Here is a 13249-nt window from a genome sequence, read left to right as displayed (position 1 = left end):
GCAGCCAGTTTTATTGTGAAAAATCCCATGTCCCTTTATTAGGGCCAACCAAAGTGTCACAAAATATCGAGTGAGCTTTTGAGTTTACCAAGGAGTTTACCAGAAAGGGACTGGGGAGGGACAGACCACTGGTGTGGTATTAAAACAAAAAGGACAGCATTGATTTTCGTAGCACAGCCTTAGAAGAACCATGTCTACAGAGGTTGCCGTTTAGAGCAAATGCACTTCAGAATTTCAGTTTGCCACAACACCTGGACCCTAGGAGATTTGGATAGAGACAGCTCTGGGATGGTATTGGTACAACTGCACACGGGTCCTTTTTGTGCCCACTAAGAGGTTGTACAAGGACCGCTTCTCCCCATACAAACTATCCTGGACGTTGTGTTCATCATCTGAGGTCCTTCTTTGTGTGCCTCCTCCACGAGATGGCTGGAGGGTGGCAACATGAAACAGGAACTTTTCTGTGGTGGCTCCCTGTCTGTGGAATGCTCTCTCCAGGGAGGTTTGCCTGGAGCCTTCATTATATATTTTTAGGCACCAGGTGAAAATATTGCTCTTCCTCCAGGCCTTTGGTGGACTCGTATCATACAGCCTTTTAAACATGTCTGTTTAATAAAAGTATTGGACTTTTAAGACTCCTTCATGTGCCCAGAAAGTTCCCTTCTTCAGAAATGTGAACAGCCCAGTTCTGAACAAGAGCCCATCCCTATTTGTAGCCTAACCAACTAACCCAATAAGAATTGCTCTGTTGGTATTTTGAAAATGCAAGATTATTTTCTGTCTGTTCTCTCCCTGCTGCCTGTCGGGTGTCTGAGTCAACTTTCTCCAAAATCTGAAGCACACGTTGCAAAGAAACTCCCATCTGATAATTCAAGAGAGAATATGACATGTGATATTTTGGCCAGTCACAAATAATTTAGACACTGCAGGTGCGGTTAGGCATTGGTGGGGATACTGTTCTATTGTTCTGCAAATGAAGGGGGAAGGAGCGCCATCACCTTCCCCAAACAAGGGTAGTCTGGTAAAGGATTCCGGGGGGCATGGCCTTGTCCTAAGCCTAAGGAGGTGTGGGCCCACAGCACGCCCCCACGCGGTGACACCGGGGGGAGGTCCTAGTTGACGTGCCTCAGCAGGGCTCCTCCCACTGGTGGTTAACTCTTCCGGCCTATGAGCCGGTTAGCAGTTAGGACCAATGCCTAAGCCAATACCGCTCAATTCCTGTAATCAATAAAGTTGTGGCCTAATTTGGCCCATTAACCTGAATTCTTGTGTCCTGTGTCTTTATTTCCTCGGGGGGGGGGGAGGCGGGAACTCGCCACGCAAGGAGCTTCTCCCCCCCCCTTTTTAAAGGGGGAGTGTGGCTAATGTGTTTGAATCTTTACATGAAATTGCAAGAGACCCAGCCCTATCTTCCTCTGACTCAGGTGGCTATACCTCCTGATATTTTGGCTAGATATAAAGAAGATAAACATATAGCTGAGAAGTGGATAAAATATACTTTGTAAGCGATAATCCTTTCTCTAGGACTAGTCACATCTTTGAAGGAAACAAAGGTGGAAATTTGAATTAAACTATCTGCTCATGCCTCTGTGAGCATAGAATAGATCAATAAGGTTCAATAGTCAGGGGGCATAATATGGTGGGTAGAGTGAACTGTTCTACTGTACAAGAAAGTGGGGTGAAAGGACAGCTCCAAAGTGAAATCTGTGATCTCTTTATTCACAACATGGGAACAGCAGCTGACATTAGAATTTTGAGGGATGCTTTTACAGCTGTGATTCTGGTATGCCTTATAAATAGAAGTACAGGTAAAAGAAGAGAATAGAGAACCAAGACAAAATATTTGATCTTGCAGCTTCCTCAATGAGGGGTGCAGCAGAAAAATGAACATTCACAAGAAATAAGGCAGCAAGATACTAAACATGTAGACAAAGAAGTAATTCCAGAAAATGGGAAAATGTTAAACATTGCCATTGCTAAAATTATGGGTGTGTGGACATTAGGTTTGTGTGTGTGTGTGTTTTGTGTGTGTGTCTCCTTTTGGGTGGCCAAGGTTGGTGACGATGGGGTTCTGCTTCTCCAAGACACCTGACCACCTTCAGAGGGGAATGGCACACATCTCATAAAAATGCGGAAGGGTGGCAAAGCCAACCAGCATGGGAGAGATGTTGATCTTTTCAGGAGGGATGGGAGATTTGAAGCGGAAGTTCTGCAGGATGCTGGTGAGGATGAGGAAGAGCTCCATCCGAGCGAGGTGCTCCCCAAAGCAATAGCGTTTCCCTAGGAAAGAGGAGGAAGGTGAATACAGGCTTTCAGGGTGCTGTTAGACACGACTTGGCAGTGGCTTGGGAAGGGAAGAGGACTCACTAACCGACGGAGAATGGCATAAAAGCCTTATTCCTCTTGAACTGCCCGTTCTCATCCAGGAAATGTTGGGGGTCAAACACGTCTGGTCTTGCAAAATATTTGGGGTCTCTCAGCACAGATCCAAGCACAGGGAAGATTTCAGTCCCCTGACCAAGAGAGGGAGAGAATCTTAGAACCATAGATTGTAGAGCTGGAAAGGACCTGTGGGCCATCTAGTGCAGCCACCTGTGATGAAGAGATCTCAACTAAAGCTTCCATGGCAGATGGCCATCCAACCTCTGTTGAAAAACCTTGGTGGAAAGAGATTCCACCACCTTCTGAGGGAGCCCTTTCCACAGCCTCAAAGCTCTTACCATCAGAGAGTTCTTCCTGATGAGAAGGGAAGGGGGAAATGGCTTTTAGAGGGTTAGAATTAACCCCTTTAAGCTCCATAACCACCACTACTCCTTTGGGGAAGGTAGCACTAGAAGATGTGGAACCAACATCGCGTCATCTGGCTGGGCTCTTCAGGTCTTATTTTGGATTTGCTTGGATACCCCCACAATGATAATGGCAGACAGGTCAGAGATAGAGGTGCCTCAGAGGAATTTGTTAGCTCACAAACCATGTCAGGAAATTGTACTGAACGGTGGGTCTAAGTCTCAGGAATGAGTGAAACCAAAATACCTTGGGAATGGTGTATCCCCGGAACTGGGTATCACGGGTCACACGTCTTGCTAACCCCAAAGGGAGCATGTCAGCGAATCTCTGGATCTCGTGGATCACAGCATCCGTGTAGGGCATCAGGGGACGGTCATCCATGTTGGGAGTGCGATTCAGGCCAATCACACGTTCAATCTCTTTGTGGATCTTCTCTGTTGAGAAATCAGCAGGATGTGACAAAAAGTGTCCATTTGCACCTTCATAACTGGCAAAAACAAAGAGATTTCTCCACCCTCCTTTACAGCTACTTCCGCATTCACCTTCAATTTCCGGGTATTTCAGTAGAAGCAGGAAGCCATAGCGCAAGGTGCTGCTGACTGTTTCCGTGCCAGCAAAGAAGACATTGAGGGTTGTCATAATTAGATTCTCTAGGAAGAACTCTGAGTTTGGGTTTTCCTTTTCCTAGCAAGAAGAAAAACGAGAAAAGAGGATATTTCACATATTATATTTTGCGATAGGCTACAATCTGACTGCCTCCTATCTATGAAGCTCTCTCTCCCCTACGGATTGGCTGAGCTACAGTGATGTCATGCAATGAGGGGAAGGGTCAGTTGTGGAGTGCTGAAAAGCAGCCCAATGATTGTGTGGGAAACAGAGGGTTGGGTGGAGTGGGAGGGAGCAACCACACAGTCCCTTTGTGCAGAAAGGTTACAGAGGCAAAGGAGAAGTGCCTGCTGAATCAGTCCCATCTACTCCAGCATCCTGTTCTCACAGCAGCCAACCAGATGATCCACTGGGAAGGAGGGTTCAAGCACAACAGTCCTCTCCCCTCCCGTGGTTTCCAACAACTGGTATTCAGAAGCATGGTTGCAACCAACTGCGGAGAGCAGGGCAAAGCCATCCCAGCCTGTAGCCTTCAATAGAACTCTCCTCATCAATGTGTCGAATCTTCTTTTAAAGCCATCCATAAAATTCCCGGCGTGCTATAAGCTTAGGGAGAATGTAATGAAAATTATTTATATATATCTATTTTTAAATGATATTTATTAAAATTGCAAAGAATACAAGAATTACACAAAAACAAAAAACAAAAATACAAGAAAATACAAAATACAGCAAGAAGAATAAAAAAACCCTTATTAAGGTATAACAAAGAAATGAAAAATAAAAAGAAACATACAAAATAAAAACAGTTAAAAACACATTAGTTTTCCATAGCATATCTTCCTTACACTTATTTCCCCGGACCTCCTCGTACCTCCCTTTTTTGTATTCCAGTTCAGTTTGTTAGTTCAGCAAATCCTTACCATTAAGCTTTTACCCATTTATAAACCTTTTTTCATATCTCTTAAAGCATTACAGCTGGAAACCACTTAGTTTCTATCCAGCATGTAATGAAAATTATTTATAGATGGCACCACACTCCAGCAAAACTTGCGAAATGTATAAAGGCAGATCACCAATCTGCTGGAAATGCAAAAAAGAGACAGGGTCATACTTACACACGTGGAACTGCGCAGTCATCCGTGAATTTTGGGATAAATTATACAATGACGTCAAAAAGTTATTTAGATTTACATTCAGAAAAAGGCCAGAAGCCTTCCTCCTAGGTATAATGACACTGGAAATCGGAAAAGATATAAGACCGTTGTTTATGTATGGAACTACAGCAGCCAGAATATAAATGGTAAGAATTTGGAAAAATGAAACAGTACCCATGATAACAGAAAGGCAGACTCTTACAATTGAATACCTACAACTGGCAAAGATGACGGGGACAGTAAGAGGGCTTTACAATCAGAAAGTATACAAAGAGTGGGAAATATTCAATGATTACTTAAATACACACTGTACAAGTAACAAGCTCCTTGCAGAATTAAATTGATCCTTGTAAAACACAGTGTAAATGTTAATTTACCAGAGTACAGGAAGATAAATTAGGGCAAAAGAAGGCTGTGCGTTAAATGTAAATAACAATACAAGTACAATGAGAAGAAATGGAAGTCTCTTATTTAGAAATTTAACGAACGATTATATAATAATGCAAATTTCTTTTTTTGGTGTGTTTTTTTTTCTTTTTCTCTCTCTTTTCGTCTTAATCTTTTCATTTTATCTTTATGTATGTATATATTCATGTGTATATATTTGTATTTTAATTCAATAAAGATTTATTAAGAAAGAAAGAAAGAAAGAAAGAAAGAAAGAAAGAAAGAAAGAAAGAAAGTCTATAAAGTTTCCTTACACAGAAATTGATCGTAGTAACTAGAATAACATAATCTTACCTGCTGCATTTTCACTAGGAAGCAGTCAATAAAATCCCGAGGATTGTTGGGGTCCAGGGTCTCCTTGTTTGCTTTTACCTTCTTTGTAATAAACTCTTTCAGGCCCAACAGCTTCTTGAAGGTTTTATCTTGTGGGCCAGGCAGGTGCTGCATGATGCCGGAGAACATCTCGTAGAGCTGCGTGTGTCGGGTTTGGAGGAATCCAGAGTTAGGGGGAGGAAGAGAGAGAACAGATATTGAACAAAGTAAGATGAAATGGATTTTGGGGGCAGGGAGTGTCGGGAATCAAGCCTTTATCAGGAGAAACTAGCAACTCTCCAGGCACCCGGCTTGATCTCCTGTTGACCTCCCTGTCTGCATTCCCCAGCAGGATCCAGGCTAGGTCGCGATAGGCGATCCTTCTCAGCGTGAGAAGAACACACCCCTCTTTCCTGCCCCCCCGGGCAGGGGAAAGAGATAGACAGAAACGTATTTACATTCCTTTATTTCTGTCTTTGCAGCGTTACAAAAAACATGACTGCTCTCTTCAAACTCCAACAGTCTAAAGAGAAACACTTCCTGTATTTCCTGTACAAGAGCAAAAGGAAGAGCTCATATTACACTCTGAGCTAATTCCGGTGCATTGCCCTGTGAGTTGACTGTCCCTCTGTTTCCCACGGAACAGTCCTAACATTCCATCATGTGTTTTCAAGCTAGCAGCTCGCGGCTGCATTGCTTCTATATCGTAACAGGGAGAAGCAGGAGTTCCTCCCTTGGTTCCTCGTTATCATGGAAGGTTTGGGAAAACAGGAGGCTTAAAAGAAGGGAGAATGGAGAAGTGTCACTCCAAGAAGAACAGACAGAGGGAACTCCTCACTCCACCCAGACAGAACTTGGTGCTGACTAAGCTATGAATTTGTCACAGACACAACCTCACAGGGCCTTACTTCCCATCTTTGAGGGACAAGGAAGGCAATTTGGAGGGAAAATCAGGGTGTGTGGCGGAATTGCTTACAAAGCCAGCAGCTTCAATATCTCAATCTGGAATTATCTCAGGTTGAAGCAACATTGTAAACAACAGAAGGTACTCCTGACTCCACCCAGATATAACTTGGTGCTGACTAAGCCATAAACTTGTCACGGACAAAACCTCAGGGCCTGACTTGTCCTCTCTGAGTGACAAGGAAGGCGATTTGGAGGAAGAATCAGGGGGTGGGGAGGAATTGCTTACAAAGCAAGCAGCTTCAGTTTCTCAATCTGAGATTCACTCTGGTTGAAGCAACATTGTAAACTTGCTCCGGGCTGAGCCTGACCAAAGAGCAAGGTAGAACAGGAGTTGCAGCACCATGGAGAGCTCAGAGTGAGATGCTTGCTCCAACAAATATCAAAACCATTTTTAAGCTTCTCCCAGGTTCTGCCCACTTGTAGAGAACTTAGTTTCTGCTGCTATGGAAGATTGTAATATTGGCTTTTGTTGGCCAGGCTCACTCAGACTCCTGAATGTGATCTAGGTCCTTAGTTGGTGATGCTGCAGCTTCTAACCCTGTTTCTTGACCACTGCTGGTCTTTGGGGTAGTGACAGTGGTGGCTGTCCTGCATACCATGCCTTGAGTAAATTAAGAGAAATTGCATTATTCACAAATAAGTCCTCCACTTCCCCTCCAATTTACCTGTCCCCAAGATGTGGAAGTAAACTGGAAGGTTTCCAGCATAACACGGAGCATGGAGAGAAAATCCTGATCTTCATATTCAAAGCGGTTGCCAAAGGTGATGGAGCCGATGATGTTGGATACTGAGCGGCTCAGTGTGTAGGTGGGGTCAAAGGGTTCACCTAGAAAGAGAGACCCCCAAGTCACTCAGCCCTGGAGCAAGTCAAAAGTACACTTTGCAAATCAATTCAGTCTTTACTGGTGTTTTCTTTCATCTGCCTGTTTCTCCCTCGCCGTTCATATAAAGGTGGCTTACAGAATATTAATTAGAAGAGTATTCGCATAAAAACCACAATTACTACTTTCTGTAACAACTCATGGAACATCATCAAAATTAAACCAAAAGATTCAGTTTATCAGCATTCAAATTCTCAGTTAACCGTCAACAGTTTCAATCATATCATATCATATCATATCATATCATATCATATCATATCATATCATATCATATCATATCAATCTTTATTATGGTCCAGAGACCCAAGAAATCATTACAAAGCAATGCACAATTCAAACAGCCTATCTCCAGGTTAAACAAGCATTTTGTTCCGACTTAAAGATAGGGATCATTGGTTGTTGCAACCACTGATAAAAACTTCGCCACTGCTAATGTTCTAGCATTTGTCCAGTCTTCCAATAGGAACCCGACATAGTGAGCCTCTGATTTTCCCAGGAAAGGTACCAGCAAGAAGAAGAAGAAGAGTTTGGATTTGATATCCCACTTTATTTCTACCCTAAGGAGTCTCAAAGCGGCTAACATTCTCCTTTCCCTTCCTCCCCCACAACAAACACTCTGTGAGGTGAGTGGGGCTGAGAGAATTCAGAGAAGTGTGACTAGCCCAAGGTCACCCAGCAGCTGCATGTGGAGGAGCGGGGAAGCGAGTCCGGTTCACCAGATTACGAGTCTATCGCTCTTAACCACTACACCACACTGGCAAGGGTAATATCAGTTCAGCCCTGGCTTGCTCATATTTCGCACAGTGCAACAAAATATGTTTTAAAGAATCGATATCTTGAGCACATGAGCAAAGTCTGTCCTGGTAGGGAACTCCTCTCAACCTGCCATCCATCTATAATTATGCCACATTTCTTGAAGAAACCAAAACTGAGCTCACTTTTTGTTGCCCTCAGGGATTCCAGCAGGAAGTGGGTCTCCTCCAGGATCCGCTCTTCGAGGGATCTCTTTCCCATCCCAAAATCCCTCAGTGTCGTGATGGAGAATCGGCGTAGCGGTTTGGCCCGTTCCCAGTTACAGAAGGCAATCCCTGAGAAGCAAAGGAGGAGTAAAGGGAAGGAGGAACAGGAGAAGGTGCACTCAGTGGGAATGTGGCTGAAAACACACAGTGATAGAGATACCCACCCTTCATTTTCCAATCTTGTACAGTTTTAAAGTTCAGAATTTGGGAGAACAGCCTAAGATATGATGTGGGGTTTTATTGTTATTATTATTATTATTATAGAGGGAGAGAGACTCTCTGGCTCATTTTCCTCCTCAGTAAAATGGATATAAGGGGACGTGGGTGGCGCTGTGGGTCAACCCACAGAGCCTAGGACTTGCCAATCAGAAGGTTGGCAGTTCGAATCCCCACGACGGGGTGAGCTCCCGTTGCTCGGTCCCTGCTCCTCACAACCTAGCAGTTCGAAAGCACGTCAAAGTGCAAGTAGATAAATAGGTACCACTATGGCGGGAAGGTAAACGGCGTTTCCGTGTGCTGCTCTGGTTCGCCAGAAGCGGCTTAGTCATGCTGGCCACATGACCCGGAAGCTGTATGCCAGCTCCCTCGCCCAATAAAGCGAGATGAGCGACTGGACCTAATGGTCAGGGGTCCCTTTACCTTTACCTAAAATGGATATAACAATAATCCACGGCACAGAACCACCATTGAGACTCTCCGGTGCTAAGCTTGCTAAAAGGTGCCATATAAATGCCAGTAATCATGTGCTCTGGGCAAGAATCGCCCAAGAAGAGACTGACCGTAACCCTGGAAAAGCCAGTCAAACGTGGCTTGCTCTCCACGGTCCCTGAACTCTTCAGCCTGATCCACCAGGGCCTCCTTCACGGCATCGTATCCACACAAGACCACAACACGGCGAGGGCCTAAGTGGATGGTGTAGACAGGACCATATTTCTGATGAATCTGTGAAAACAGAACACAAGGTGAGCCTGCTGGTCAGGTTAAAAGGGAGCACATCTAGAGTCCAGTATCCTCTTTTCAGAGTGACCAACCAGATGCCCATTATGGGAAACCTTCAAGCTGGACCTGAACGCAAGAGCGCTCTCCCCCGTGTGGTTTCCAGAATATGGTTTCCTCCAACTGCGGAAGCAACGCAGATCCATTGTGGCTATCAGCTATTGGCATTTCCCTCCATTCCCACTTTCCATGAAGCAGAAGAATGAAGTGAGAGAATCTGTATCTACAGCACCAAAGTGACCTCTCTGGGGTGCAAGCCTGTGCGGTGTGTAGGGGGGTCCTGGGCTGCCCAGACGGCAAGACCCCCCTCTCAGCCTCACTTAGATGGTCCGAGGGAGAACAAAGCAATACACTTGGCAACAGCTTGGCTGCAGGAGTTGCCGGAAGGCCTCATCCAAGCACCTTACAGACTCCACTCTGGATTTGCGTATGGTCTAATCCTTATCCCCCAAAGATATCTCACAAGGCACTGAGTCCAGATCCCCCCCCCCCGAATCCTTTCTCATGAATGAGTGTAACCATGAAGCAGAGGAGGTTTACGATCAGAGTTCTCCTAGATTGTCTACCTTCTCAGGTTGATGAGCCCCTTCTGCCCCCATTTCTCCCTTCATGCAGAAACTGCTTTCTTGACTGATGGACCTGCTGTTGGTCTCTGTCTGCTGCAGCCCATCGTCGCATACAAGGCACCTCCCTAAATCACCGAGGGTTTGCAACCCATCGGATACCTTCACCTGTTTCAGCTGGTGAGTTTAAGCTGTTTCCTGGGGTCTGGCCACTGTCACATGCTGACAGCTTCTATTCATTATATTATGTTATTATATTATATTATATTATATTATATTATATTATATTATATTATTATGTTATATTATATTAATTTTCTATACCACCCTATACCCGAAGGTATAGGAGCCATGGAGGGGAGGGGGAATTAACCCAAAAGGAACATGCTTTGTCCCCTTCAATATATACTGCTTCTCCCCAACACCTCAGAGACAGAATCAAAAGCTGGAGAATGCGGTGGAAGGAGAATTATGAGGAGATGATGAGTCAAGTGGGAGAGAGAGAGAGAGAGAGAGAGAAGGGTGGGCAGGCGGATTGTATGGAGTGATCTTCATTCAGAAGCAGTATATAAAAACGATTTGTTAATAACAAAGCAGAGAGTGGATAACTGAAACGGAAGTTACCTTCATGAGTGAACGGTACATATCACTTGTGTTGACTTGGAACAGGTTCCCAATGAAGGGGAGGGGAGTTGGTCCAGGTGGCATCTTGCTTTTGCGGTGCATCTGCCGCCATGTTGAGAGGACGGTCAGGCAAGAGAGGCAGATGACCAGGAAAAGGGCCGCTGCTCCCAGAAGATCCATGGGGAGGTTGCAGGTGGCCTGTGGAGCTCTGCAGGCAATGTGTTGCTGACCAGCTGGGAAGAGAAAATACCTGCGCAGTCCGAGTTGAGCCTGTTACATACCTTTGGAAGAACCCCCTCCTTGAAATTGTGCAACCTGTTTACTCTCTGCTCAGGGTCTTCTTTCAAGTCAAGAGAAGACCTTCCAGAGCAAAGTTCAGATGGACAGATAGTGGAGACAGGGAGTTGTCTGCCCAAGTTTGCACCACCATGGGAGCTTTAAGGAGTCCCAGAGTCAAACACAATTCTCTCACCTCATTTCTCAGAATTCTGTATCATTTGACAGGGTCTCTGCTGGTGTAAGACTAAGAGGAGAGCAGCAGAGATAGAATCGTAGAATTGTAGAGTTGGAAGGGACCCCAAGGGTCATCTAGTCCAACCCCCTGCAATGGAGGAATCTCAGCTACAGAATCCCTGACAGATGGGCCTCCAACAAAGGCTGCAAAGGGGTCACTGTAGCAGTAATAGAGTAGTCCAGAGACTGAATGATAGAGACAGTATCCCATAATCAAATTCAAGGGCAGCCCCACATAAAATGCATTGTGGCAGTCACCACCAAAGGTGTAAGCACAGCAGGAACAGGCAGGGGAAAAGCATCACCATTTATTTCACAGGAGGAATGCAGAACCATTTGTCAACCACACACACACACACACACACACACACACACAGTTTTCTCAGGGAGAAGCTCATCAAATAAGCTAAGCATTGAAAAGGGGTGGTGACATAAGCAGGCATGTCCACTTTTATCTTGAAATCCCCCTTTATTGGGGCCAACCCAGAATGTCACAAAAAACTGCGCAAGCCTCCGAGTCCAGCAGGACTCTTTATCAGGCTGGACATTAAGCACAACGAGGGCAATTGGGCATTATGGGGAGAAATATGATTTGGTATTAAAAACATAAGGCCTGCCTTGATTTTTGCTGCATAGCCTTCAAAAAGGCATGGCTAGGGAGGTTGTCATGTTGAGCACATGCTCTTCAGAGATCAGTTTTCCAAAACACTCAGAGACTGGGGAATTTGAACAGAAATAGCACTGGGATGGTTAGGCTGAGGGCTTGTTCCAGTGGACAGAGAACGTTAGTGTGCAGTTCTCATAAGCTCACCTGAAAAGGGACATTTTAGAGTTGGGAAAAGACTCAGGAAAGGACAATCAAGATGATTCAGGGGATGGAGCAACTTCGCTATTTTGGAAGGTTGCAGCCTTTTTAGCTTAGAGAGAAAGTAAGAGGGGACCTGATACAATTTTACAAGATTATGCATGACATGGAGAAGGCGCATAGACAATTTTCTCTCTTAGGGAGTTTTTGCACATTTCAGAAAAGCCCTCTTGATTATTTGGCTGTGTGTGTGTGAGAGAGAGAGGGAAGTTTGTGGTTTTTGAATAGACAAGACGAGGACCAGCTTTCAGGTTGGACTTTGAAGACTCCTGCATGTGCCCAGAAAGTTCCCTTCTTCAGAAATGTGAACAGCCCAGTTCTGAACAAGAGCCCATCCCCATTTGGAGCCTAACCAACTAACCCAAGAATAATTGCTCTGTTGGTATTTTGAAAATGCAATATTATTTTAGGTCTGTTCTCAGATTTATCTCAACTTTACTGCTTTGAGGCTTTTTGGAGGTGGCAGTTTCTTTTTATTGCCCAGGTGAAGTTTCCTAAAACTCTCCCTGCTGCCTGAGACAACGTTTCTAAAACTTTGAAGCATGGGTTTCAAAGAAACTCAAGGCTGCCCATCTGATAATTAAAGGGATAATTATCTTTGTCCTTGTCTGTTTCTGCCTCTGCAAGGACCAAGGCAGACATGACTCCAGAGTTGCGTGAGCTATGTCAGAATCCTCTTCCCTCAGGCTGTTTTATACATATAGGTGCGGGTAACAGAAAGTAAAAGAGATAGAGGAGGGAAGATTCAATCTTGGATCTTTCTCAATCTGAGTTGCAGCATATATGTGACTGGTCACAGGTTCCTATGAACAACTGCTGGTTGCAAGGACAAAGTAAAGTTGCAAGATACTATATATGTGGAGAGAGCTTTGTTTAATAAGAGCTATTTTGAGATGCAAGGAAAGTGATTTGGGTCAGCCACTCTCCAAAGCAATCATGTTTCCCTTGGAAAGAGGAATAAGGCAAAGATGGGATTTAAGGCTGTTGCTATAACCTGCTTGTGAGTGCTTGTGTGAAGACTCCTCTAAAGGCTCTGGACCAAGTGACTTCCATGGCAACACTGGGGCTCTCCCAGTTTGTTTTGGGCCCCACTCATCAAGCAGGCCACACACTGGATCTGATTTTTGGGGCTGGCATAGATGTGATCATGCTCCCCGCTGTGGAAGTGCCATGGTCTGATCACTACACTCTGAAAGCCAAGATTGACTTCCCGCTCCTCCCCGGCTCGGGTGGCGAACCTATTTGGGCTTGTTTGCGAAAACTGATGGATCCTGATAGATTCCGACAAGCCTTGCGGAACCCTGCTCCTCCTGGCGACTCATTAGATGACCTTGTTGAGGACTGGAATAACCGGCTCTTGGCAGCCATTGATGAGATCGCGCCTAAGCACCCTCTGCGACCCCGTCGAAACCGGGCCCCTTGGTTTACTGAGGAGCTCCGGAAAATGAAGTGGGATCTCAGACGGCTAGAGCGAGTATGGCGACGGACTCGTGACGGAGCCTCAAGAACATCT

General features: G+C 45.1%; 1 protein-coding gene across 7 annotated transcripts in view; it reads right to left on the bottom strand.

The window, feature by feature from the left end:
• The window catches only part of LOC308484189 (cytochrome P450 2G1-like), a 112624-nt gene that overhangs the window by 16062 nt on the left and 83313 nt on the right, over nt 1-13249 (bottom strand). For 2 of the 7 annotated variants that reach the window (XM_081018906.1, XM_081018904.1), the window contains exons 2-10: nt 10359-10591; nt 8955-9117; nt 8095-8244; nt 6941-7101; nt 5292-5468; nt 3330-3471; nt 3034-3221; nt 2372-2513; nt 1699-2280 (exon numbers count right to left, since the gene is read on the bottom strand). The exons of 3 other annotated variants lie outside the window; for them this stretch is intronic. In XM_081018906.1, coding sequence (XP_080875032.1) covers nt 2099-2280; nt 2372-2513; nt 3034-3221; nt 3330-3471; nt 5292-5468; nt 6941-7101; nt 8095-8244; nt 8955-9117; nt 10359-10538 — 1485 coding nt within the window. In that variant the 5' untranslated portion in view covers nt 10539-10591 and the 3' untranslated portion in view covers nt 1699-2098. Of the gene's footprint in view, nt 1-1698; nt 2281-2371; nt 2514-3033; nt 3222-3329; nt 3472-5291; nt 5469-6940; nt 7102-8094; nt 8245-8954; nt 9118-10358; nt 10592-10830; nt 10940-13249 lie in introns of those variants that run through there. 2 more of the 7 variants (XM_081018905.1, XM_081018908.1) reach the window with 2 other exon arrangements.

This window comes from Podarcis pityusensis (assembly GCF_964106645.2).
Source record: "Podarcis pityusensis genome assembly, chromosome: 8".
Classification (NCBI taxonomy): domain Eukaryota; kingdom Metazoa; phylum Chordata; class Lepidosauria; order Squamata; family Lacertidae; genus Podarcis; species Podarcis pityusensis.
Note: the sequence above shows the minus strand (reverse complement) of the source record. Positions and strands in the feature narration are given on the sequence as shown.